This window comes from Prionailurus viverrinus, chromosome A1, assembly GCF_022837055.1.
Source record: "Prionailurus viverrinus isolate Anna chromosome A1, UM_Priviv_1.0, whole genome shotgun sequence".
In the NCBI taxonomy this organism is placed as follows: domain Eukaryota; kingdom Metazoa; phylum Chordata; class Mammalia; order Carnivora; family Felidae; genus Prionailurus; species Prionailurus viverrinus.
The window spans coordinates 127,831,109-127,857,965 of NC_062561.1; the positions used below are offsets into that span (position 1 = coordinate 127,831,109).

A 26,857-nucleotide genomic window follows, 5' to 3' on the forward strand; every position below is an offset into this window, starting at 1 on the left:
AAAATTTTGCCATAATTCATGTAAAAACCTTTTTATTATAGGTTTTTATAACAAAACAGAATTCCTACAGTATTTATTATTATTGGGTTGTTTTCCATCTTTTATGCTTATATACATGTGCTGTGATGAACACCGTATGACTTCTGTTTTCACATCTTTTCTCATCACTCTTCAAGGTAATCAACTGCCAAGTATTCTCAACTCTGTCTCTGAAAACAGTTGTCAGTCTATCCCCTCATCTTCACTGGAGACACCACCACCCGAGTTCAGAGTTGCGTTATCCTTAGTGTGTACTTGACAGATAACAGCCTGCTAATGAGGATGGGGCTGCCTTCAGTCTCTTCTTTTTGGTATGTTTTCTATCCTGCTCCCAATATTGTCTTTCTAAATTATATACTTGCTCCGCTGCATAGAGACGACTGATGACTTGGGGCACCTGGGTGGCTCAGTCAGTTAAGCATCTGATTCTTGATTTCAGCTGAGGTCATGATCTCATGGTTCCTGGGATTGAGCCTCAACTCGGTGTCTGCATTAACAGTGCAGAGCCTGCTTGGGATTCTCTCTCTCCCTCTCTCTCTATGCCCCCCCCACTCATGCTCTCTCTCTCTCTCTCTCTGTCTCTCAAAATAAGTACACTTAAAAAAAATGATTGATAATCTTCCCTTGCCCATAAAACAAAGTCCACCATGATCAACACTGGCTTCCAATACTCTTCACTGCTCCTGTTTTGTTGCTCCGTACACTTTCAACTCTCTTTGTCTTTTACTGTCCCTAGTCTGCTGATCTGACAGGCACCCATGCTTCCACACCTCACTCTTGCTGGCCCCTTGGGGTCAGGTGATCGTCCCTTGACTATACGCAAAACTCTACATTCTTCAAAGCTCAGCAAAGAACTTTCCATAGATAGTACCTGTATTTGAAGTTGCTTCAATTATGGCCACTTGGCTTGTACATAATCATTCATGATTCCTTCTCCTCTCGATTGTGAATTCCTTGATGCCAATAGTCACATTTTACTCATACCTTGATCTCTAAAACCTACCCTATTGCAGACCATGTAGAAGGTACACAGAAAATATTTGTTCACCAAATGGATAATAATCATAATCATAATAAAATTCTAGCACTTACACTACCTACCACTTGTTGAATACATTCTTGCTACCAATCATTGACTTAGAATTTACCTATGAGAAAATGAAAGCTTAGAGAATTTATGTAAATTAACCACAGTTAAAAAGCTAATAAAAGGAAAGCTAGGTTTTCAATCTATAGGGTTCAACTCATACTGGCTGACTTAATAACACGCAGTTTCATTTAATTATGTCAATTAATGTTGTAACAAAATACCCAGAGCAGATATTCAGGCAATAGATATTCAATTAATTATTTTCCCCATGATTACACATTTGTTTTTTTCACTGTTTATAACGCCAAGTATTATTTCAATCACTTCCTGGTTGAAAAGTCATTGTGTTAGACCTGCTTCCCCTCTCTCTCTATCTCCACACACACATATGTATTTATAAATATACATTTAAATAGAAGTATAGAAAGGCAAAACAGGTTAGCTTATAAAAAAGAAACAGACTTTTATACCTCTAAAAGATTATAAGTTTAATAATCATATAGTCATACTTCAAGTATTTAAGGAAATATTTCAATTCAATGCTTTTTCTGGAGAGGTCTTTTTCATGAAGGAATTTTTATAAAAGTAACCTCTTTTGGCTTAAAAACTTTAAAACACTCGATAGTCAGTAGATGTGTTAAGTGTCAAAGTAAAATAAGAAAAAAACTTGCAAAAAAGTCAATGTACAGGGAAACTGGGTGGCTCAGTCAGGCGTCTGACTCTTGATTTTGGCTCTAGTCACGATCTCACAGTTGGTGAGTTTGAGCCCCACATCAGGCTATGCACTGACAGTGCAGAGCCTGTTTGGGATTCTCTGTCTCCCTCTCTCTCTGCCCCTCCCTCACTTGCTCACTCTCAAAAATAAACATTTTTTTTAAAGCCAATGTACAAACAGTCCCATACACAATCATTTTTCAATCACATTCCTAACAAAGCTAACTGAGCTTCCATTTCCTGCAATTATCAGAGTCTTGCTGTAATGTGCTCTTATTAAAGGAAAAGGGAAAATAGGGGAAGTACATGGTGAAGTGGTGACTGTTACTAGTAGAGTGGACTTGTGTGCAATGGATTGGTCTCCTCCTGCACGCACACCACCTTAACATGCATTTCTATCCAATGTCTCTTTGACCTCTCTCACCTAGACCCATTTGTCTTCTTTATGCATATCTTGCTTTCAATTATTATTGTACATATTTCTTTTTATGTTATATACACTATTTGTTATTCTCTCTCTCTCTCTCTCTCTCTCTCTCTCACACACACACACACACACACACACACACACACACAGACTTATAATGACTTAGCTAAGTACCTAGCATCACTATTGTCACCATAAAATACTTTCTTGGTGTCTTTTCTTTAATAAGCTCAAAATGTTAAATGATTAGTCCAGATAATAACACAATAATTGTTCCAGTTAAGTACCTTTGGTATTCTTTTTGTCCCCTCGTTGGATTTTAGGAATGACTTTGTGCTTTAGAAGAACAATAAACATGCAAGGTTAAGTTTATTCTCACTGGGTTTCAACTAATTAGTACTATTTGGATAATTTACTTTTTATATCTTCTACTTACCGAACTGACTAAATTCTATTTAGAAAACACTTGGTTTTTAAGAGGTTGTGAATATTCAGGGTAAAATACGTAGAGTGGAGACTTACACCAATTTTTTTGTGGACTAAAATCAACTTTGCTTTATGCTAGTCACTGTATCACATGACTCCCTCTATAGGTAAAGTGTAAGCAATTATATTCACTTTATCACTTATAGAGAAAAACTTGTATTTTTTAAAATCTTGAGCCAAAAGACATTTGCCTTAAACCTCCAAGTTCGATTTATCTGAGAGCCAGAGGTTATATTCAGTGAATATAATCGAAACAGCTCTAAATATAAAGACCTATCCAGGGAGGAGATAGGACATGACTTTTTTTTCTAATTTTCAAGTTTATGTACAAGAAATACAGTTCTGTATCTATTGCTCATAAATTAGTATCCTTTAATACTTCTTATACTTTCTCAATGCATACACTTCTAAAGTGGGTCTGAAGGCTACCCTAATATGATGAATGGTTTTACAGGGGTGTAAGAAGGCCCCTGGACTCAGAGATATATATTCCTGGATCCATGTCTAAGTACCATTTACTCTCACTAGGCCTCAGTTTTCTCAACTTTACAATAGAGAAGTTTAAATTTCCTCTGAGTTGCATTCTTGCATGAAAATCCTTAATTTGAAAATGATTAAAGGGATTGAAAATGTGGCAATTAGAAACTTAGTGAAAAGTGATACTGTGAAGACATGACAAGATTGTATGAGGTAGATTTTCCTGAGTTAACATCATTTGAAAACAAAATGCTCGAAAGGACTAATTGTGTCTAAAGAGGCATAGCTAAACTCCAAAACCTATACAGAACAGCACGATACAGCGATGGCTTGGCCATCTCTGACGCTTTGCTGCCCCCTCATGTTTCAACATACTCTAGTTCTATTATTCACTGCCCCTTAAGGACCTAAGTAGGTGAGCCTTGCTCTAAGTAATACAAGGATTCCTAAAATGTCCTGTGATTACTGTTTAAAAACAATCATTGATGAAATGTTCCAGAAAAACTGACACATCATCAGTGTCTTCCTCCTCTACCTTACAAGCTTTCAAATTAGCTTTAAGAACAACAACAATAGATGCCAGACATGGATTAGGATTATAGGAAGAAACACTTGGGGAGTTACTCATAACCTGCTGACTTCTGGTCTTTGTCTAAATTATCTCCCCAGATTTCGGCAACAGCACTGAGAGTTAGCTACTCATATCTACATTCTTCAAATGAGGGAATAAAGCAAATGAGAGACCCAGGGTTTGTACTCCAGCTCCAAACCCCACATGCCATGTGTTTGTTATATCACACTAAAGAACAAAATAGCTCTTTAGTAATGAGACTCATTTATAAATGTACATTTGGAAATGTACATTAGTTATGGAAATAGAAACTGCCAAGTGATTTACCCGCTTTAACTCTAATGATATAAAATCAAACTTCCCTGGCTTTAAAACACATGTCAAATGGAATAATCTCAAAAGAGAAAAGGTATTGTAAGTTCTGTGGGACAAAGCTTTAGAAAACATAGTGTGACGCATGTAGACAAAGTTCTTAACTGTTCTTTTATAGAAATCAAATGGTTGGTTTACGGAAAAGTTGTAGAGACATCATTATTTTAGATTTTGAAAATGATTCCGCACCATACTTTATTGCCCACATCACAGGGCCACCAATGTGTGTGGCAGTGAGGAAAAGTAGGGACACAGCACTGGGAGCAATAGGAAGACCCACTTTTGACAGGCACCAAGGAAGTGTGTCGTTTTGACCATTTTGGGGGGCTCCATATTTTCTCTCTTATGACCCTACAAGCCTCTTTCTCTCATTTTTTCCTCCTTTCATCTCTCTGCCCTACTCATTCCATCATCCCTTGTTCTACCTACAGAGAATAAAAACAAGTGCAAAGCAAAAGAGAAAATGTCTTGCATGCCTACTCTGTGAAGCAGGATGTTGAGAGCATCCATATGTGAATGCCCCTTACTTAGCAATAACTGTATGAAATATGATAACCAATTTATAAGTGGGGAAACCAAGGCAGAGAGGGGTATGTGGCCTGCCCAGGGCCACACAGCTATCATGGTAGAGCATGATTTGAATTCTAGACAGGCAGAACACCCATGCTACACAATTCCAGGGGTGCCCATCTGTGATGTTCTAAGTGGTTGCCCTCCAGGGGCCCCTGGAGCTGTGCACCACAGCAGCCTTTTGGACCACTCCTGGACTCTGCCATATGGTGCACTGTTCCTCCAGATCCTAACCAAAATATCTAAGAAGGTCAAGTTCATCTTAAAGGGTGCCCCACTGACCCTTTTTAACACTCTTTTCTGCCATTCCCAGGACCATGACACAGGAATAGCTGGGTTCTAACAATAGGAGGCGTGAACCTGGATGTATAGGTCCTGAACAGTCAGTGGCTGAGGAAGGAGATGCACTTTTCTGTGTACCTCAAGTCTTACTTCTATCCAAGTTTATGTTTTTAAGAGCCTACTTTTTCAGAATGGGCTCAGAGACAGAAATCTTTTCCTGCCATTGCCCTCATTCCCACAGCCTCCATTCCACTTTTCCACCTTGGTTGGCTAGGCTGGGACAAGGAAAAAAGACTGCCATTCTCTAGTTAATTTCCCATTGTGCTCTGTGATGAACACGGCTGCACTAAGCAGTTAATGACAGTTAATTAGTTTCCCTTCCTAGATAAGATATTTCTGTAGCCCCACTGTCCCTAGGCCTCAGGTCAGGAGCTTGTGGGTACAAATGAGGCCATATTAACCTTAATTCTCAGATTTCAATGGCTCAAAGTTCCCTCTGGTATAACTCCTGGGCCTCAACACTATGTGAACATTTGTGGGGGCTTCTATAGGGTCTCTCACATGTGTTTAAGAAAAGTCTGTGCCCTTTGAGTGCAATTACTCTCCCTTTAATCACTTCCCGGCATCTGCCAGGGTGGTTGGACAGCTGCCTGGACCACTGACCACCCACCACCCCCTGATGGACACAACAATCTCCACCGATACCTGCAGCTGCTCTCTGGAGAGGATGCTCCTGTGAGGCTGGCTCATATGTGACCTCAAGCTACACAAGCGTCCAGGAACCAAAATAGCACTGCGTTCTGTTCAAACTACAATGTCAGAGTCCTGCTTGTGGCAAAAATAGTAGGGGTGGGGAGGTGACCCCTCTGCATAGGGGTCAGATCTAGAGCCTGAAGCAGGGATGGGGATGAGCTTCCATGTGGCCTCTCTCACTAGAAGCCCCAGCTGCAGGCTCACAAAGGTTGGCCTGCTTGTCCCTCAACGTAATAGGCAAGTGTACAGAGACAGGGCCATCCAGTTCTACACCCCTATCTCAGTTGAGACCCATTGACATTGAACTCAGCTTTCTGGGAAAAAAAAGTTGTTAATCAAAGAACTTATTTTAATATACAGGAATTTCAGTCTATATCTTGAACAATGACAGGAAGAAATGTGATGGACAAGGCATACACTATGAAATGACACTTGAAAATCATCACCAACAAGATCTTGAAAGATAAACATAGGAAAAAGAACCAAACATTTAATATTCGTTGAAATACAAATCCCATTCAAAAGACATTCCAAAAAGAACAACATTACCAACTGTTCCAGAATCAACTCTGATGTGACCGCAAAGGAGACCAGATTAAAAGTGCTGACCTGAGTGGGGAAGTTAACTTTCAAGCAAAGTGTACTCACTAATAGCTTAATAAGGAGCTCTCAAAATATTCTGAGTTGGAGTCCAAGGAAGGCACTTGAATCAAATGAAGTAATGGTCTAGTTTGGAGAATATGTTAATTTTCTTCTGGTAATAATTTTAGAAAACATAGGTTTTCTTTTCCAGGCAATTATTTTAATGAATCAATTGGGGTTTCAAGAAATGATTAAATGAGTTCAATTTGGTTTCAGGTTCAGCAAAATGAGATCATTTGTTCTGTTTTTGGTTCAGTTGAGGTCAAGCCCCATGTCTAAAATAGATTAATAGGAATTGGGATGATTTTTTTTTTTTGCCCTTTATGTCCCTCATCCTTCTTTTCCCTTCTTTTCCCCAAACATCTGTTCTTTTGATCTCACTGAACTTTCCTGTGTTGTATAATTACTTCTCTCCCCTCCCAAAGTAAATTTATTCTCACTTTGAGCCAAAATCAGGACTACTGGAATGGTGTTCCTTCCTGCACACAACTGGGTTATCAATTAACCAGTAAGGTCCCTTTTATTTATGCTTTCCCTTTCATTAAAACAAACTACCACACAATAATGTCATGCTGATGGCATAAGCCTGGAAACGATATGGTCAACATTTGGAAGGTAACACTATCTCTCATAATACAAATGCCGAGAGCAATGTATCAGCACAGATTTAAATGGTCTTTAAAGACGGCACATCAGTAAAGATTTCCCAAATAATAGCTTAAACGGAGAACTTGTGGACTCAAGGATAGAAATGATAATAGAGAGAAAAAGGGAACAATTTCTTTAAAATTATAGAATTGCAATATAAAATTGGTGTTAAGTGTTATGCTGAACCTTGGAAGATATGATTTTTTTTTTTTCTAGACAGAAGAAGAGTAAGCTTCTAGATCTTTCTTACCTGTTATGGTGGCTTTGTTGATGGATGGTTGGTTGCACATGGGTGATCTTCTGACAAAGAGAGAAAAGTACAAAGCAGTAAATATGTGGTGCATGTTAATCTCAGGACTCTCGGAGTCATCTCCAATATGCCATTTTAATTCAAAGGATTATTTTTAAGGCAGGACATGCAAATGAAGATTTCTCTCAGACTAGCCAGATTAGTTCCTAGTCTATAGTTAATATCACACATGTCAAAAAAAGCAAAGAGTTAAATCTCACAGTGATAGACTTTGGGGAAAATAAGGCTGAAGTAAATGTCACAGGAACATGATAGAGGAGGAAGTTCTTATTAATTGACTGCATTCAATTAAACCAGGGCTTACAGAGCAAACACAAACTTTGTGAATTTGAAGAACAGTCAAGCAACAAGTGGTTTCCCTAATACAGTGATGAGAAACTTTTGTTTTTGGCATAAATTCTCAGAAGTGAATGACTCCTTGGAGACTGTGTTACAATTAGAGAAGCTATTTAAACACTTTCATTTTCCTTTCCTTATATTGAGAAACATCTCTGATACATTTATCAGAGAGGTATATCAATGCTTTGTCCAAATAGATGCTATAGAGACTGCAGAAACACTATAAACCAAAGGTACTTAAATAGGTTCTATCTTGTATTCTCTGATTTTTCAGATGCTTGCAAAGTTTCACAAGGTGATTATATTCCCCTTGAACTGAAAAACCCTGCTCTAAAACTAACATGTATCTCTACAGAGTCCAGCCACAACATATCCACTATTCAATCAGTGCTTAATAAATTATGTTGAAAAGAATATCACTTATGGTCTATAACTTACTTACAATTGGAAGCTTTTAAAATATTGCATAGTGATCTTTAACACTTAACTAACACTTACAAAACACTTACTGTGTGTCAGACACTGTGCTAAATGAGCACTTTCGATAAATAATCTACTTTGATCCTCAAAAGAAACCATAAAGCAGATTATCTCATTGTTTTCGTTTTACAAAAGAGGAAAACAAAGCTTTGGGAAGTCGAGTCACTTGTTCAGAATAAGAGACCTGAGTTTTCAACTAACGCAGTGGGATTCTAGAGCCAGCGCTCTGCCATAATGCCTTATTTTTAAGATGCTTTTGTGGAAAGAGGACGAACAGCCATGCGTCTGTGCAAATGACAGACTCCTGCAGAGCTGTGTTCAAATCTGCTTTCCTGAGATGACACATCTCTTAATTGGGAGATGCAATCTAGTGCTTTCTAAATTCTCACTGCCTTGGTTCCAGGCAGTGTCTGGCTCTGACTTACTGCTTTTAAGTTTATTGATGTCACTTTAGGATTGAAGTTTGGTGTTTGGCTGGAAATGCACCACAATCAACTGCCAAGTTATTCTGGTTTTTATTAGTAAATGAAATGAGAAAATGTAAAACTTGATTAATGTTTCATAAAACAGAAAGGGTGATGCTTTAAATTGTTACTCTGACATAAAGCTGATCTTCTTGCTGAGAGTATATTATTCAAATAATTTATATCTTAATTACTCCTTTTTTAGTCCTTGATCTGTGAAAATCTAGAAAGTGTTTTATCTGAAAAATGGTATCAAATGAATATCTTAAGCTCATCTACAGTTTTAGAAAACCAAGTTATTGCCTTTTTATTTATTATCTTCTCTTAATAACAATCCTACAATTTGGGGACTTGGGAAATTGGTATTTCAACAAATAATGACAAGCAGACAATATTAATCACTTGATCCATGGTTACAGTGGTAAATCATTTAATGAAGAATGGGTCAGAACTCACTGTGGAATTAAAAATCTCAGGGGCAAGAAAGAGCAACATGATAGAAACCAGTGATAGACTAGTAAAATCAGCAATGCACATTTGAGTACCCACAGGGGTCAGGCTTCACATGCATTCCTCATGGACTTCTTTCCTGTAGCAAACAAAAAGGGTGGATTGTGCAAGGCCTCACATGCCTTCCATGAAATCCAAGGGTAAGCTTGGAAATGTTTTAGTGGCATTGTAAGTGTCCAGCAGGGAAAATTCTGATTTCCTCATGGTCATCATGTGACAAGCCAGAGTTATACCATTTCACTATCGCTATCTGCAGCAGAGGTTAGCTGTGTATACTAATTTCTGCTATTCTGATACATGAAGAGGTTGATTCAATTTGAATCAGTAAAGGAGGTACAAATCTGCATTAGCCAAAAGAGAGACTACAAAGGCCTTTACTTCGAGACTACCAGCTAATATTGTTGGTTAGATGTCACTGGACATACAATAGGTCAGGTTTAGGCATAAACTATGAGTTTCTATCCTCCTCTAGCTGCTCTTTTCCACTTTAATCTGTTTCATCCTTGCAAATCAGTTGAAAACTTTATCTTTCAAGGGATGGGTCTTAGGTCATCTCTTTAGAGACAGAAAGCCAGTCTGCTGCCTTCACACCTGTCTGGTAAACTGTTTGCCTGACACAGGTTTAGATGTTGGTACCCAAGTGACCATGTCTGAAGGAAGTATAAAAGGCATTATAAAGTTGTAGTTTGCCTATTCAAAGACATGCCTTAATATTTGGGACTAAAATGTTTGGGAGTGACACCCGTAATTTCATGCCTCCTGTGAAGCTGAGCCTTTCCAAAGAGGAGGTGACGTTATCTATGAGTTACCAAATGCCAAAATACCCATGGGGCTGTTGAGATCACTGGGATATTATATGGCCATGGAGCACAGAAGACACGTTTGGTAATGGTAAACAAATACTGCAAGTAAACCCTCAGATTTCACATGCTACAGTATCACTTTGCTCTTCTAGCCAACAAGCACATGCAGAGTAACTGCTCTGTGCTGGCTCTTGTGTGAGGCACCAGGAACACACGTCAACCACATACACCCCCCGATGGCTGCAGGCTGACATTCTTCAGGGGGCGCTCAGACAAGTAAATAGGTACCCGGAGCACAGAGGGATATGTGCTAACAGAGGAGTTAGGTGCAGTATGCAGTTACACAGACACGGAAGGACGTACCATCAAGTCTGGGACCTGTGTGTACGTGTGTTATGTTGGGTGTTAGCCAGGGACGATGACCCCAAGTAAATTATATTTAAGCTGTGACCTAAAGAATGAATTGCAATTAGCCCAACGGATGAGGTGGGGGTGGAGAAGAAGGTGAGAAATGTTCAGACTGAGGAGACAGGACTGCGAAATCATTACCTGGAAAACAGGACAATTGACTGAAGCTTCCGGGTTCCATTCGAATAATTACTTGCGTTGTAGCATTTATATTGGTTTTTAAAAAAACCTTTGTTATCATAGAAAATGCATACATAGTGGCCACAGCTTTTTTAAATTCACATGGAAAATGTGAATGTGTCAGTTACATTATTATGGGATTATTATTTAAAATTATTCAGATCTTTTGGGGCATCAGGGTGGCTCAGTCAGTTAAGCGTCTGACTCTGGCTCAGGTCATGATCTCAGAGTTCACGAGTTTGAGTCCTGCATTAGGCTCTGTGCTGATAGTTTAGACCCTGGAGCCTGCCTCAGATTCTGTGTCTCTGTCTCTCTCTCTCTCTGCCCCTCCCTGCTTGCACTCTGTCTCTCTCTCTTCTTAAAAATAAAAAAAAAAAAAAAAAATTAAAAAAACATTTAAAACAATTAAAATTATTATTCAGATTTTTCCATATACTTTTATAGACTTAGATAAGTTATAATTTTTTTTTTAATTTTTTTTTCAACGTTTATTTATTTTTGGGACAGAGAGAGACAGAGCATGAATGGGGGAGGGGCAGAGAGAGAGGGAGACATAGAATCGGAAACAGGCTCCAGGTTCTGAGCCATCAGCCCAGAGCCTGACGCGGGGCTCGAACTCACGGACCGCGAGATCGTGACCTGGCTGAAGTCGGACGCTTAACCGACTGCGCCACCCAGGCGCCCCAATAAGTTATAATTTTAAATAAATTTCTATCCACTGTTATCTTAATATTTATTTAAAAAATGTTTTTTTCTTCTGGTAAATTATTTGGACTTGATATTTTATTTTATTATTAATTTTTTAATGTTTGTTTATTTTAGAGAGAGAGAGACAGAGAGCACTAGCAGGGGAGGGGCAGAGAGAGAGGGAGACACAGAATCTGAAGCAGGCTCCAGGCTCTGAGGTGTCAGCACAGAGCCCGATGTGGAGCTCAAACTAGTGAACCTTGAGATCGTAACCTGAGCTGAAGTAGGATGTTTAACTGACTGAGCCACCCAGAGCCTCTGGAGTTTACATTTTAATGACCTGTTGTTTATTATTAATGATAGAATGCCAAAATAAGGAGCATTTGAGTAATTAGTTTTCCACTTAATTGTGAAAAATTATTTTCTCTTTTTAGATTTTTCACCTTTATTAGATGATTCAAATTATAATTATTTCCCATCTCAGCTTTCTGTCTTTCAAATGCTTCCTCTGTTATCACAAAAAAAAATCACAATTTTATTAATTACTCCATGAGGCTCCTTATCTGAGATTCAGTAACAGCAGGAGAATCAAAGATCTTTGATATGATACAACGCTTCTCCAAGTTAAACTGGTGTCTTAGAATTAGGAGGATGACTTTGGATTGACTTTAAGCCTTGATGAGATTATATGTCCACGGTTAATTTATGAAGTAAAGCCAGAATGATAGAGTTACCCTGAGCGTCAATAACTGGGCAGAGGACTGATTATGCCAGGTGATTTCTGACAGATGCAGGCACCATATTTATTTCTCATACGGCTTCATTTCTGATATTAGAACCATCACTGCAAGTATTATAGAAAAGTCACGGGACATCTTAGGCCTTAGTGTAAATGGTTAGACAACATGGCAACAGCTGAGAGAAATCAAATACATTGCCTTGAGTTCAACCAGACTCAGAAAACACCGTCTAAAAGTTTAGCATGACGGGGTGGGGAAAGAATAACTTACTTGCTAGGTGCTCGATCTTGCAAATTAGTTAATGCAGCAAAGTTGTTTCGTACAGTTCGCAGGCTGGCCAAGACCTACAACAAAAAGGGACTCTTTAAGCTCCTTGGAACAGAGCCATCTTTAGTGCAATTTAAAATGGTTTGGTGAGGTAAAGAGTAGTTTGTTAAGTGAAAACCTGATACTGCTTGCAACCTAGTTTCACATACCACTAAAGAATCTTTTAGCCCTTAGTGAAGTTTACATGTATCTATATGAAATCTGGAGTGGTCAGACTGCAAAGATTTCCCAGGTATTTCTCCTCATTGCCAATGAATATGGTGACGTAGCAGAAGCTGACACAGTATTCCTGGATTCCTCAGCCACCAAAACAATATCTTAGGCAATATACACACAGTATTGTTACGAATTATGCAAATTTAAAATAGTATAATACAAAATAATAAGAAACTCTCACTTTAGGGGTAAAATTTTAAATATATGATCCCAAATTCTCTTTAAATATTCACCAAGAATGTCAGACTTTCAAAGTCAGAAGTCTAGGTGAATTTAAAATTTTTTTTCACTTTTGCCACATGGCTACCTAGCAAAGAAAAATTCTTTTCTTTGTTAAGGTTATCTGAATCATCAATTTTAAGATTCTTAAGGATGCATTTTCACATAAAATGGGACCACCCTATGTGCTCAAAACTGGGCCTAGAGAAAGTACTAAAGAATTTTGTTGAAGAAATGAATACATTAGACACAACACACCCATATACACAAGGCGGGACCAACATGCCCCATCTACCTCTGAAGGTCCTTCTTTTTCTAATCTAGTGTAACTAGAAGGTGGCGAAAGAACTGGAAGTGAGGCTAGGAGAGAACATTTGCAAGAGCTTTACCTGTCTCCCTTTGCACTAGAATGGGTGAGTTTCCCTCAAGGTAGAGCCTACATCAGGTGAGATTATAAGTAATGTGGGTGACAACCAGAATGTTGAGTTCATCTAAAACATAGATTTCAATTGTCCTGTTAGGTACTACGTAACGACCCAGACTGCCTGGCTCTGTTACGTATTCAGTGAATTTAGACAAGTTACATAATCTCTGTCTACCTCAGTTTCCTTTTCTGTAACCCAGGATAGTGATAGCTGTCTTTGAGGACTGTTGTGAAGATGATATGAAATGACACGTTAGGTGCCAAGGACAGTGCCCGGCAAACAGAAAGCACTCAAAGAATATTAGCCCATGATGGCAACATTCCATTTGTTTAATGATCTGGCATGTGCATGGGGAGTTTACTTAGTGCCTATCGTTGGTAACAAAGGGGGGTGGGGAACACATATCCATCGTTGTTCCCACTGTTCCAGAACTACTTCCAAAATGTTTTCATCCAGCTCTGACTTAGACTAAAGCCAGTCTAAATGTTATTCTAAGACAAAAATGTCTCAGACGTTTCTGAAACGGGCATTGATTCTTGTTGGTCACTGGGGTGCTGTTCACACCCCAGGACAGTGACCTACAGCATTATCCCCTGAAGGGGTTAACGGTGCTTCCTGAGGTGCCAACCATGATTAACTCAGTCACTGGAAAAACCTGGCTCATTATTACACGTAAACAACTCACAGCACTGAAAGGTCACGCTGCCTATGACGGAGTATTCAAATAACCAAGTGCTGACATCAGAGCATGCTGTCTTTCATTAGGCATGAAGTCTTGAATGATGCAGAAATAGAAATAAATCTGATAAATGATCCACTGTCATTAAATCATACAGGCCTAATTTAGACTTTAAGGGTTGAATATCAAATATACTAATAAAATATTTTAAATGAGATTATTGCACTCCCTAAATACTCCTTTTTTCTAGACAGAATTTTAACCTCAGAATTCTGAGACCTTTATCTAATAAATTATAGTGAGTGCACTGCATTTGACATCTGGGTAAACAGAAATAGTGCTGCAGCTAATTCAAGTTCTATACTCATTTGAAAGAAAACATTAGTTCATGAAAGATAGACTATAATTGTTTTTCTGTGAAACAATTTTTGACTCTGTTATAGTAAAGGTTATTAAATCAGATAATTTTGTTTCAGTTATTAATTTAAATTTCATGTAGTTTTTGCATAATCTATCTTCACACAGGACAGAGTTTAAACAGAACAAAGGGTAGAATGTAAACTATATCTCCCTCATTAATAAAGACAAAAACCAAAATTATTGTTATTTGTGAGAGGAGGCAGGTAGATGAAATTGACAACATATGCTCAGGGGGTATTAAACATATGGGTACTGTTCTACTTCTTTAGCTGCTGATTTTAGTGTCCTTTATATTTTAGATAATAACTAGATATATTCTCTTATATGCATGAATTACTTCAAAATAAAAAGTGAAAAAATAAATTTCCTTTCCAGCCCCTCGTCCATGTCGCCTGTCCCCTCTCCAAATTGACTTGTAGGTTGTCTCCTCACGTTTGCTTTTACAAACACTGCTGCAGTAAATAACTTTGTAAATACATCGTGCCTTTTGTGGGCTGATATTAGATCACTGTTTCTGTGGCAGGACAAATAATACTTTATAAAATTTCTAATAAGGATTAATTATTATCTCTTGCACTATAGCACACATATGATACTGGCAGAAGTATAAATAAAAGTTCCAGACATATGCTACAGGGGCGTTGCCCTGGATTTAGCTGATTGATCCTGGGTGCCTATATCACGAATGCACGGAGTTAGTGTTTCATGCTCTCACTTGTCTTGCAGGCCACAGAGTGAAGCATCTGGAACTCTAGGCTGTGTGGGAGAACTGGAAACAGTTTGACTCAAGCCCCTCAGTAAGGATCTAGTTATTCTTTGCTTTTGTTTCAGGGAAACTCTCACTCCCCTTGAATTCAACCTTTTGAGAATTATAGTCAGGGCTTTGCAACTCCTATACTTTTCTCCACTCCTTAAGGTGTGCTAACTAAAAAGTACCTTGAGGTTTTTCCCTTACACAGCTCAATGGTTAGAAAATGAAGGCCATTTCTTTCTCTTCTGCCCCTCCAAGCAACAGTGTAATCATCAAGGTCAAAAATACATTTTCAATGATGAGACATATATACACTTTAGGAAAGAAATCGTGACAGCACTATGGAAAACTTTTGCAGAGGTGGATGATGTATTGGCCCAGGAGAAGGATTAAATATTATTTATACACATGAATCTTAGATTTTCTTAAATACTTTTAAACATTTATTAACCAATAAGATTCACTGAAAATAGCAGGAAACTATGGGTTGCATTTAAAAGTTAAACAACAAACAACTGAACATAATAGACTAAAAGAAATGTATATTTCTGTCAATGATTTCTTAAAAAGATGTCAAAAGGAGGTTGCTTCAAACAAACAGACAAAAAAAGATGTGGCAACAACATTCTCCTTAAAAATCCCTGCTTAAAAGGTAACAAAGAATTTTGAGGATTACTTTTCATTCCAAATACACTTTATACCAACAGATGGTGCTAAAATACAGACCAAGAGTTGCCAGTGGCCTTGAGGAAAGGGAGAACAAGAAAGAATTCCTTGCCTTGGTTTTACTTCCAGAAAAAAAAACAAAAACAAAAACAATAACAACAAAAATGGAGTCAAAGTATAATTATTTATAAGATAGAAAGGTCATTTTGATAGAAAACTTCTTTCCAAGTTATGTTTTAGTTAAACCATATGAAATTGCTCTTTTTGTAGGTCAACAGAGGTTGAATATTGATGGTTTCATATAATTAAATCTAAAAAGTACTTTGATTCCTAGAAGATGCTAGCTGTAATTTCTTTTAATAAAATATCAGGGAAAAACTAGCAGAAGCAACTGAAATGTGATGACCAACTTCTTTTACAAGCCAGTAGGGGCGCCTGGTGGACTCATCAAGCTGGAGATTGAGATTAGCCACAAGGTGGCTGCTGCTGGGTGAAGTGGGTCAGGGATACTCAGGGGCCTTAAAAATGTAATACATTGGCAATGTTCTATTGCCAATGGAACAGTAATGTTCTATACAGTTAGCGACTGGTACATTTTTACAAAATTACCCTAGGTGCTATATTTTGCTTACAGTAAAGGTAAAATGACTCGTCTGTTCCTACTCTGTATATCTCCTTAGTTTTTTAACATGGGGGTTTCTCCAGGGATCCCAGATAATAGTGGGTATTTTCTGGCTTTTCCTTAGTCAAATATTACACTTCTTTTAACAAGATGAGAATTTCACCTAGATGAGAATTCTAGTTGGCTTGCAGTTTTACAAGGTAGTCATATCACATATCTGGACAGGTATGGCCAGACATAGCTAACTAAAAATCAGAGTTTGCTAAATTTCATCAGTGTTGTGTCTCACTGGTATTCCTTAGTCTACGGAAAGAACTCTGGCCAAACTGTTCCTATACTTTTAGGAGGAAAAGGCCAGTTGTAGAGAGGCATGATGTGGCATGGCATTGGGATTCCTCTCAATACCTAGCCTTTGTGCCTAAGAAAATCCCCACACCAAAAGATTTCAACAAAAACATAGGAGAATATTTCAAGATGGAAATAAGTCACATCTATAAAGATGTCACTTTTTTGAGGACCAAAAAGATTTTGAGCTTATAGGGGAAATATAAGAAATTGGAAGTGGCAAAGAGTTTAGGTTAAACACCAGCAAGAATTTCTTACCCGGACAGTGTTGTAGACATGGGAACACAGTCTGAAGCAGTGTTGTAGGACCCCTTCTGAAGATTACATCTGTCCAAATGGGTTAGGTTTCAGCCATGTCCATCAAATTGGATGTCTTTCTAAATTGTCTTATAACAAGATTTTGTTCTCTTAGCTTTACAGAAATCCATGACTGGGGAATAAAACACGTTTTGGAGACTCAGGCAGAAAGCAATGAGTTCTCAAGTAGAGGCAGATGAGGTGGGTTTTGGAGACCTTTGACCTCTTTAGACAGTGTGAGGCTGGTTATTAAGGATTATGGAAAGGAAAGTACACTAAAAAAAATAAACCTAGGGAGATGTAAAGTAAAATGCCAATACTAGTTATTTGGGGGTTTGGAATTATGGGAAATTTCCCTTTTTCCTTTTGCTTATATTTCTTTTTAAAATTTTTATGGCAAAAGAAATTCTATTTTGAAAGGAGAATGTCTTTTTAGCCAGAATAATTTAGTGTGAAATTCTAAACTCCAAAGCATACTGGAGGAAGGGGATAATTCTTGGTCTGTTTGAACACTGCCTTGGGTGACTTGTCTAAAATCAAGTCTCCTGTCCATTTGCAAAAACAACTATGACATATTAAGCCAAATAATGCAGACATCACTTCAAGTGACTAAATATCTTTCATTTTAAGCATTATCTATAATATTTAGCATTCAATGGTATTATATCTCATACTAAAAATTTAAGGTATTACTGGTTAGGTCAACAAAATATTCCAGGAAGTATCCAATAGGGCTTAAGAGAAGGTCATAGACAAACTGTTGCTTACTGGGCCTTTTTATCTGCTTTCCCAAAGATGCCCCATCAGTGGTGAAACTGTTCAGTACTTAACAGGCTTTTTTTTTTTTTTAATTCTAGTATAGCTTTCCAGATCATGTACTTGAATAAAAGGCCATTTGTGAAAATATGAAGCATTTAAAAAACAAAACAAAACAAAACAAAACAAATCTGCAGCCTCTGGGCCAATGACCAACCACCTTCCATAAGGTGTTATGAAACACTGAGCTAATCATATGTAAACTCTTCTAAATACATTCCAGGATTATTTTCAGGCATCAGATATGCCTATATACTATGCAGAGTTGGTTTATATTCAAATCCTAATTTCAAAAGTATTAAGTATATATATTTATTTAAAAAGTTTGCTAACATAGAATAAATGATTTTTTACATGTATATATTTCTCAGTGTACTAAAATTCTGTTGGTTTTTTTGTAGATCATAGGAATACCATAGAATATGTATAATTATATAGACTTCTTGGGAATTTAAGACCATCGATGGCAAGGACCAAATCAAATTTATTAATCTATTTATTGGAGAAAAATTTATTTTTTAAATAAAAGTATTTGTTATTTAATAAATACTACTTGAAGTATCATATACATATTTTTTTCTGATTTTTTTACCATATATTTAGATATATTTTTCTTACAACAATATCTAGAGACTTTAGTCAGAAGCAATAATAGTTAATTACCTGAATAAACCATAGTTGGAATGATTATTTTTATGTTTGGTGATGGTTACTTATATTATTTTAGCTGATTTTAATTTCTCACCCAGCTACTCTTAGAAATAAAATTATGGGTACTCAATAGTAGTCAGTTAAAAATCCCTAAATTTATATGATCTTGTTACCACAAAATATGATTAAAACAATGAAGAGTGTAAATGTTTTTTGAAGGCAGAAATATGGGTACTAGAAAGAATTTATGATCTCTGGAAAAACCTTAAGCAAAAAAGTCATTACTCTTCTAAAAGATATGGTGGTAATATTCTACTTTTAATTGCTGGCAGTAATGAAAAAAAATCACTATTATATGGTGTGTTATTTATGGATTCACTAAATTTTTGGTCTAAGTTATAGCAATTATAAAATTTCATGAAATTTGAAAAAGTAGAGGAATTATGCATAATTCTATTATCTACACCCTGCGTTATGTTTTTTTAAAACTATTATAACATTTTAGACATGAAAGAGCTCTTACTGATAACACTTAAAATTCATTTTGTTTTCTAGAAATTGTGCTAAGCATTTCACAAGTTTATTTTAATATCTTAAAAACCTCACGAAGTGGGTTCTATTGGAACTGTCATTTAGCAGAGGAGTAACCCAGGCTGGGGAAAGTTCCTTGATTTGCCCAAGGCCATTCACTGAGCAAGAGGAAGAGAGGGGGTTTGAACTGGGGTCTACCTTTATCACACAAGTCCTTCACCTTTGCTGGTTGAAAAAAGAAGCCTTAGAGAAGTTAAATGAGTTGCCCAAGGCACTAGAACTAGTTTTAGTTATAATTATGATTAGCCTTTATCATGATTTTTATAATCTATCTGGATCACTTGTATTCTCATACTCAATATTTCTTTTTAGCAGTCAGTGTTGGTTTTAAGCCTGTTTCATGCCCTGGTTAAATCAATAATACTCTATTCTTTCCCGAGTCTATCTATATCAGTGACTCTCAACTTTTCTTGGAAAAATACCGGGCCTTTAAAAAATACAGGTACTTGGATCCAATCCGCAGATTTTTGGATCCAGTTGATTAGGGATATGGCCTAGGGCCTGGGATAACAGCTTCTAGGTGATTCTAATGTACAGCTAGGGTAGCAAAGCACTGACCTATACAAAGAATATCTGCTTTTCAACCATTTAATATTTATTCCAAATGCTTTAGATCATTTTATCATCTTCCAGTATTTATGTCATATGGCTATTTTCATGATTTGTAAGCCTAAAGGGAGCAAATAAAGATAAATTTAAATCTGTACAAATGACACATAAAAAAGGGAGTAAAGAAAGCATTAGGTTGAACTGAAATATTAAATTTCAAGCACTGATCATGTACCTAAATATACTAAATGTAACTTAATCCATGGTATAGATTTCTGCTTCAAGTGTTTATATCAGCTAAGGAAATATGGTCTCATTTAAGTATGTCACTTAGGTAATTTGTAATCTGAAGCAAAGACATTCTTCGGGTCTATGGGTTTATAGGAAACAGTCCAATATGGTTAAGGTCACATCCTCTAACATTGCCTTTGAATTACTTAAACGAACCACAGAATTTTTATTTATACTTGCATTTGATTTACAGTGACATTAAGAACCAGAACTAATCCCCCAAATTAAATTCTCAAATCTGCGGCAAACCTGCCCGTTCACGAAACGGGGCTTACCTGAGCAAATGGAGTCACGATCAAGTCATCTCCATGTCTGAAAAACAAACCAAATCCTGGGTTAGAAATTATGATAACTCTATGACCACCTTTAACCGATATTAAATGTAAGCTCCACGTTCATAATTTCCCATTGAGAATTACAGTAATTCCATCCTTATTCTTCAGCACATGGTCTTCCCAGCCAGTGGGTTGAAAAAAAGTCTTCCGGGATGTTAAACATTGTCCAGGTGCCTTGGTGAAAAGGGGCTTCTTGATCATCAAGCAAGGTCACTGTTGCTTATTAAGTACACAGGACATACAATAGCAGAAGATGAGTTCCGGCAGCGGGGCCGGAGGTTTACTCGTGGCTTCTTATGCTAGGTATTAGTAAGGGTGCTGTGGAAGGGGCTGGCAACTGCAGTGGCTTCAGTGAGAGGCCCCTGGACCAGCTAACACTTTGAAGGTGATGAGCATCGAGTCTTCCGCATCATGGTGTGTGACTTTTGGACAGGCTGGCAACTGTAGATGAAACGGACTGCATCATACACTAATAAAAACTCGGCGAAACTTTTCGACTGACTCACGTCCCGCTGCTGTAGCTACGGGAGAATGTTACCCCGTGTGTGCTGTTGCTGCAGCAACCTCGGCTACACCGAGCCTGGGATGCGGGAGCAAGGTGTCAGCATGACGTGACTGGGAGAAACCGGGAAAGGCAAGGAAAGTTGTGCAACATTCTACTCAGAGGAAAAGTGAGGAACCGGGGCCTAGAGTTCTTTCGTGGTATCTCTTAGTGTGAGTAACTGGTGAGAGGCACTTCTACAATCTCCATGGGGTATTTCTTGATCTCGCTGGCTGAAGCTCTTTCATCAAAGGTGAATGTAATTACTCGACACAGAAAGCTTCCTGAACATGACTTTGACTGAGAACACTGCAACTGAACTGTTCACTCGGTCATGAACAATTCTGAAACGGACTGAATGACCTAAAACAACACCCATGAAATATGCTTCAGCACAAGCTGCATATGGATGACGTCAGTACACGGATCATTACCAATGATTAGACCAGTTGTTACAGACATCATCAAATTACAGGGATCTTGGAATTCAAAGTGTGGGAAAATAAAAAGCAGGGAAAGGTCGGTACACACTTTAAAGGAAACGTGCTATTTGACAACCCTTCGCTCCGGGATTACATTTGGGGGAGGAGGACACCTGGTTTTTTTTGGTAGATTAATCAGATGGTCAAAATTAAAGTCAAAATGAAATCTAGGTATTTTCCCAAGAGACAGTCTTCTATTTTATTTTTTATAATTGTCTGACTATAAACTTTATTTTCTAAGAACTAAGTTATCCTGACCAACGCATACCACCAATCTGAAATTGAGCCCTGGAAATAAGTCATCTAGTTTTTTACATGAATTACATTGGATGACTCTAAACTAAAAAGGGTGTGAATGTTTATTAAAACACGAATTCTTTCTTTGGTTGTATTTCATTCCCAAGCTTTGTAAAAAATATATTTAAAATATACAATATTTACGATGATTTATCAGTCTTGCTTCCCTTCCCTGTCAAAGCAGAAAGAAAGACAGTTATAATGTTAGTGATGGAGAGACTTCATTCTTTTAAATTGCTCAGAAATTGTTTTTCTCAAATATCTCAAGATTGTCTCAGTTCAGTAACAGTAAAAATATTTCTATTCTTTCTTTTTTTTTTTTTAAGTTTATTCAGTTTGAGAGAGAGAGAGTGGAAGAGGGACAGAGAGAACAAATCCCAAATCCCGGTTCGTTTCAAAATGATATAATGCTTAAATCATCCTTGAATATATAACAAATATATAATTTTTAAGTCTTTGTCTAAGCCCTCACCTCAGTATTGAAATATTTTATCGGACCTACTGTCACAAGTACAATGGTGCAGGTAAAATGTATGTTGTTTTGTGAATGGAGGAAAATAAATACTATATAAACATACATTTTAGTATGTTTGTGCGTATTATAATGTGTATATATATATACACATGTGTGTATATAATGTGCGTATTATAATAAAAGAACAGAGCTGGTAAGTATGGTCCAAAGAAGGTTCATTTTGTTAGTATTGATAATTTGGCTTAACGTATTTGTGAATTTTAATCACCTATAATTTTACACACGCACAAAAGCCCATGATAGAAAATGATTCTGAAATGTTGCATTTGAATAGCATTCCAAACAAGGAACTTTTTTAAACAAAGAAACTTAGCTAATTAAAGTGTAGGTAGAAGGAATTATAATAACACACAACAAGATCATGGGGACTCTCTAAAATGGGAAGAGACTGTAGGGTCCCCTATCATTTGAGGAGAAGTTTGCTTCAAATTTGCAATGAGTATTGTCTGGAGACTTGAAATTGTACCTCCTGGTGATATGATTCTTCTGAAGAAGATTATGTAACAGTGCTCTCTCATTTAAATAAAATCAAACATAACAACAAACTTTAATAAAAAAGGAATGGGAATGCTTTCAGGGAAGAAAAAATAGCTTTTTGGGGGGATTGGTATATTTATAGGGACAGGTGGGAAGAGAATGACAGGGAATGGGTGGTGGGATCAGAAATAAAGCTCCATTTTTGACTTTTAATGTAAATATGTATGTATGCATGTATGTATGCATGTATGTATGCATGTGGGCGATGAGATTGGGGCCTAGGTAATAGTCACAGCATTCCATGCCATGCACCTCTGGTCTCATGATGTGGAAAGAAGTGCTCAGTCTCCTGCTGGGGCTACTATGGGCTGAAACAGAGTCACCTACTCTAGGCAGGGAGGGCTGGCTGTGCCCTCTTCCAGAGAGACATGACTGGGTCCCACAGGCGGGGAGATACAAGGCTCAATGGGCACTGTCGAATTTTCTGTTTTTTCAAAGAGGAATGACAGTAAGAGTTAAGAACTACTCCCTGTGCCTTTGGCCATCCTTCCCCTACTTCTGTATCACTTCCTACTTTATTTTCTACCCTCATTCTTTCTGTAGTAAGAAGCCACAAACATTAGCAAAAAACCTGAATAAGTGAAACCCAAAAGCAAACCCTTTCACAGAGACTTCAGTGGGGTCTGGAAACTATTTAAGTACTTAAATATGGGGAAAAAATGTGTGTCGGGGCGCCTGGGTGGCGCAGTCGGTTAAGCATCCGACTTCAGCCAGGTCACGATCTCGCGGTCCCTGAGTTCGAGCCCCGCGTCGGGCTCTGGGCTGATGGCTCAGAGCCTGGAGCCTGTTTCCGATTCTGTGTCTCCCTCTCTCTCTGCCCCTCCCCCATTCATGCTCTGTCTCTCTCTGTCCCAAAAATAAATAAACGTTGAAAAAAAAATTAAAAATAAATAAATAAATAAATAAAAATGTGTGTCATCTAACAAAATGAATTCAACCAACAGCAGCACCTGAGAATATAATTTTGTAAACTAGCTCATTTCAAAATCATGCTGATGCACACTAGGGCAGCAACCTTTCCATACTTTATTATTACTAAACCAGAAGGAAAGGCAGAAGAAGTTAATGAGAAGAAAGTGTTACTTTATTAAGCAAAGATCCCTAATCCTATGATACCAAAAGCATTAATGGCCACAAAGTACCCGCTGCATCTGATTGTTATACATTGCAAACTTTAGCACAAATGGTTATATGAAATAATGCTCTAACGCAAGCCACGGGCTCAGGCTTACTTTCTAAATCTAATCTGGGGCCAACTTGTGTATCTTCTGTGCTTCATTCTCTGTTGCTATAAAACTAGAAAGAAATTCTCCTCTGGGGTTTGTCAGGAGGACTAGTGGATTGATAAACATACAGATAACTGGTCTTTTGAAATCCTGGTGTCTTTTTTCCCTTTGGCTCAAAACTATCATCCGTCTTCAATTCACCCTTAATCCACTTGTTTTGGAATTAGAGAGAAACAAGTATGCTCCCGTTTCTAATATGTACATAAGCATGTTTCTGGGCACCTAGGGTATCTGACAACACCCAAGAATGAGCCACAGGACGAACACATCTACTCACCATGCTGTTCCCATGTTCACACAAGTACAGACATACACAATATACAAACAAACAAACAGACAACACAATCTACTCCAGCCTCACATCAGGCTCTGTGCTCACGGTGTGGAGCCTGCTTGGGAATTCTCTCTCCCTCTCTCTCTGCCCCTCCCCTGCTCATTCTTTCTCTCTCAAAATTAATAAATAAAAACAAAAAAACACACCATCTACCGCAGCTTTTAAAAAACTGATACATACAATGTGAATGTAAATCATGTATAAACTGTAGGAAAATACAGAAAAAAAACTTGCAGAACTACTCAACAATAACTGGCAATGACATTTTCCTTCTGGATTATGTAAGCACATGTATATTATATATGATTTTTATGGAATACAGGATTTCTTACACAATTAGAGTCATGTTGTATATTTCATTTTATATCTTGCTTTTAACATTAAATATATTGAATCATGAAAAATTGTACATGCCTTTATACTTTTAAAACATTTTTAATATTTCTTGTCTATTTTTAGTAATCTCTAAATTTTTCAAGTAGACACCAATCCAAATGTATTAAAATATAAATGCAATTCTATTTTAAAATTAAAATGATTTTAAATAATTGTACAAATACTCAAATTCATTTTAGTTTTTCATTTCTTTAAAAACAACTTAGTAAAGGGGTGCCTGGATGGCTCAGTTTGTTAAGTGTCTGACTTCAGCTCAGGTCATGATCTCATAGATCATGGGTGGGTTCCGGCCCCACACCAGGCTCTCTGCTGTCAGCACAGAGCCCACTTTGGATGCTCTGTCTCCTTCTCTCTCTGCACCTCCTCCACTGATGCGCGCTCTCTCTCTCTCTCTCTCTCTCTCAGTCTCTCTCAAAAACAAATAAACATTAAAAAAAAAACAACTTCACTAAAGATAATGTGCTTATTTCTGGTAAAGCACTCATAAGATAAAGCTAAGTGTTAAAATATTACATGAAGAATTGGGTTCATTGAGAAAAAAATTCATGGAGATGTTGAATATTTTATCTTGTAACCATTTTAATTAAAATCACAAAACTATGGTTTCAGACAATAAATGTATGATGGAAAATTTGGCTACCAAGTACATTTTGAGAAACTAAATTCTATTTTTCCATAGATACCATTTTTATTTTTATTTTTTAACATTTATTTATTTTTGAGACAGAGAGAGACAGAGCATGAACGGGGGAGGGGCAGAGAGAGAGGGAGACACAGAATCGGAAGCAGGCTCCAGGCTCCAAGCCATCAGCCCAGAGCACGACACGGAGCTCGAACTCAGGGACCGTGAGATCCTGACCTGAGCCAAAGTCTGACGCTTAACCGACTGAGCCACCCAGGCGCCCCACCCAGGCGCCCCGTAGATACCATTTTTAAAAGGTGATCTAGGGGCACCTGGGTGGCGCAGTCGGTTAAGCATCCGACTTCAGCCAGGTCACGATCTCGCGGTCCGTGAGTTCGAGCCCCGCGTCAGGCTCTGGGCTGATGGCTCAGAGCCTGGAGCCTGTTTCCGATTCTGTGTCTCCCTCTCTCTCTCTGCCCCTCCCCCGTTCATGCTCTGTCTCTCTCTGTCCCAAAAATAAATAAACGTTGAAAAAAAAAAATAAAATAAAAATAAAAGGTGATCTATTTTTCCAAAAAAATAATGTTGGCTTTGAGAAACTATAAATGTCACATTTAAGAATATAAGGAACCCTCCAAAATTACTTATGAAGAAGGCATTATGATTCTGATAAACTCCTCAGTAGGCATTATATTGCTAAAACAAAGAAACAACAAATGAAAAAATGTACTTCATTTGTATCAGATTCACTTGATGACACTGGTCCTCTAAAGTGCTCAGCCTTTTAATTTAGAACTGGCTACACTCTAAGTAAAAAAGCAAAATAAAATAATAAGTAGTACCTACATTTATGAACCCCAGGGAATGATGTTCGTATATAACAAAGCCAACCTCTGGCAGACCTGAATGTGATTTTCCTCCCTGAAGCTACTGCCGTGTAGAATTCATATAATCCATTACCACAAAAGTTTGGTCCTTCGGTCAAAAATCACAACTACCAAAACTTGTATTTGGGCAAGAAGGTCTAACATTTTACTGAAAATCCAAAATAATGTAAATTAATATAGGAGCAAAATTAAAGCTGTTTAATACTGTATAAGGTAGTATGTTCCAATTTCTTTTTTCACTATCAAACTCCAAGCCACGTTTGTGGGTATTTGCATATCTAGCTTTGATGTTTTTTTGCTAATGTAAACTATAGTTACCAGTCATCAAGTTGGAATGTTTACCCCAGTTGAAGAGCACCTTGGTGTTTATATCCCATACCAGCACAAAAAGGAAAAACAAACTTACAGATCTTTCCTCAATTTTAACAGAAAAATAAGCTAATATAAAAACAGGTGAATGAGGCGATTCAAGTTCTTAAGTTTATTGAGGAAACAGCCTATCTTATATGTTTTTAATCCTTTCTTTGCCCTTGAATTGTAATTTCCTAATATACTTGAGTAATAACTTGTTCTGAAGACCTTTACCCTGATGCCCCACAGAATAACTCAATGTTTTATTGGTTTCAGCACTGATGGCCCTTATAATATGTTGCTATTTTTTTCTTAAATGGAGCTTTCAATATAATTATTAAAAAATAAGAGTACAAAGATCTAACAAAATTATAAATAATAATGGTAACAATCACAA

General features: G+C 37.4%; 1 protein-coding gene across 5 annotated transcripts in view; it reads right to left on the reverse strand.

Moving 5' to 3' along the window:
- PDE4D (phosphodiesterase 4D) overlaps positions 1 to 26,857 on the reverse strand; it is a 1,415,237-nt gene that overhangs the window by 178,148 nt on the left and 1,210,232 nt on the right. For all 5 annotated transcript variants that reach the window (XM_047855197.1, XM_047855190.1, XM_047855204.1 and 2 more), the window contains 3 exons: positions 20,133 to 20,169; positions 12,263 to 12,336; positions 7,322 to 7,371 (listed from right to left, as the gene is read on the reverse strand). In XM_047855197.1, the coding sequence (XP_047711153.1) occupies positions 7,322 to 7,371; positions 12,263 to 12,336; positions 20,133 to 20,169 (161 nt within the window). The remainder of the gene's footprint in view (positions 1 to 7,321; positions 7,372 to 12,262; positions 12,337 to 20,132; positions 20,170 to 26,857) is intronic.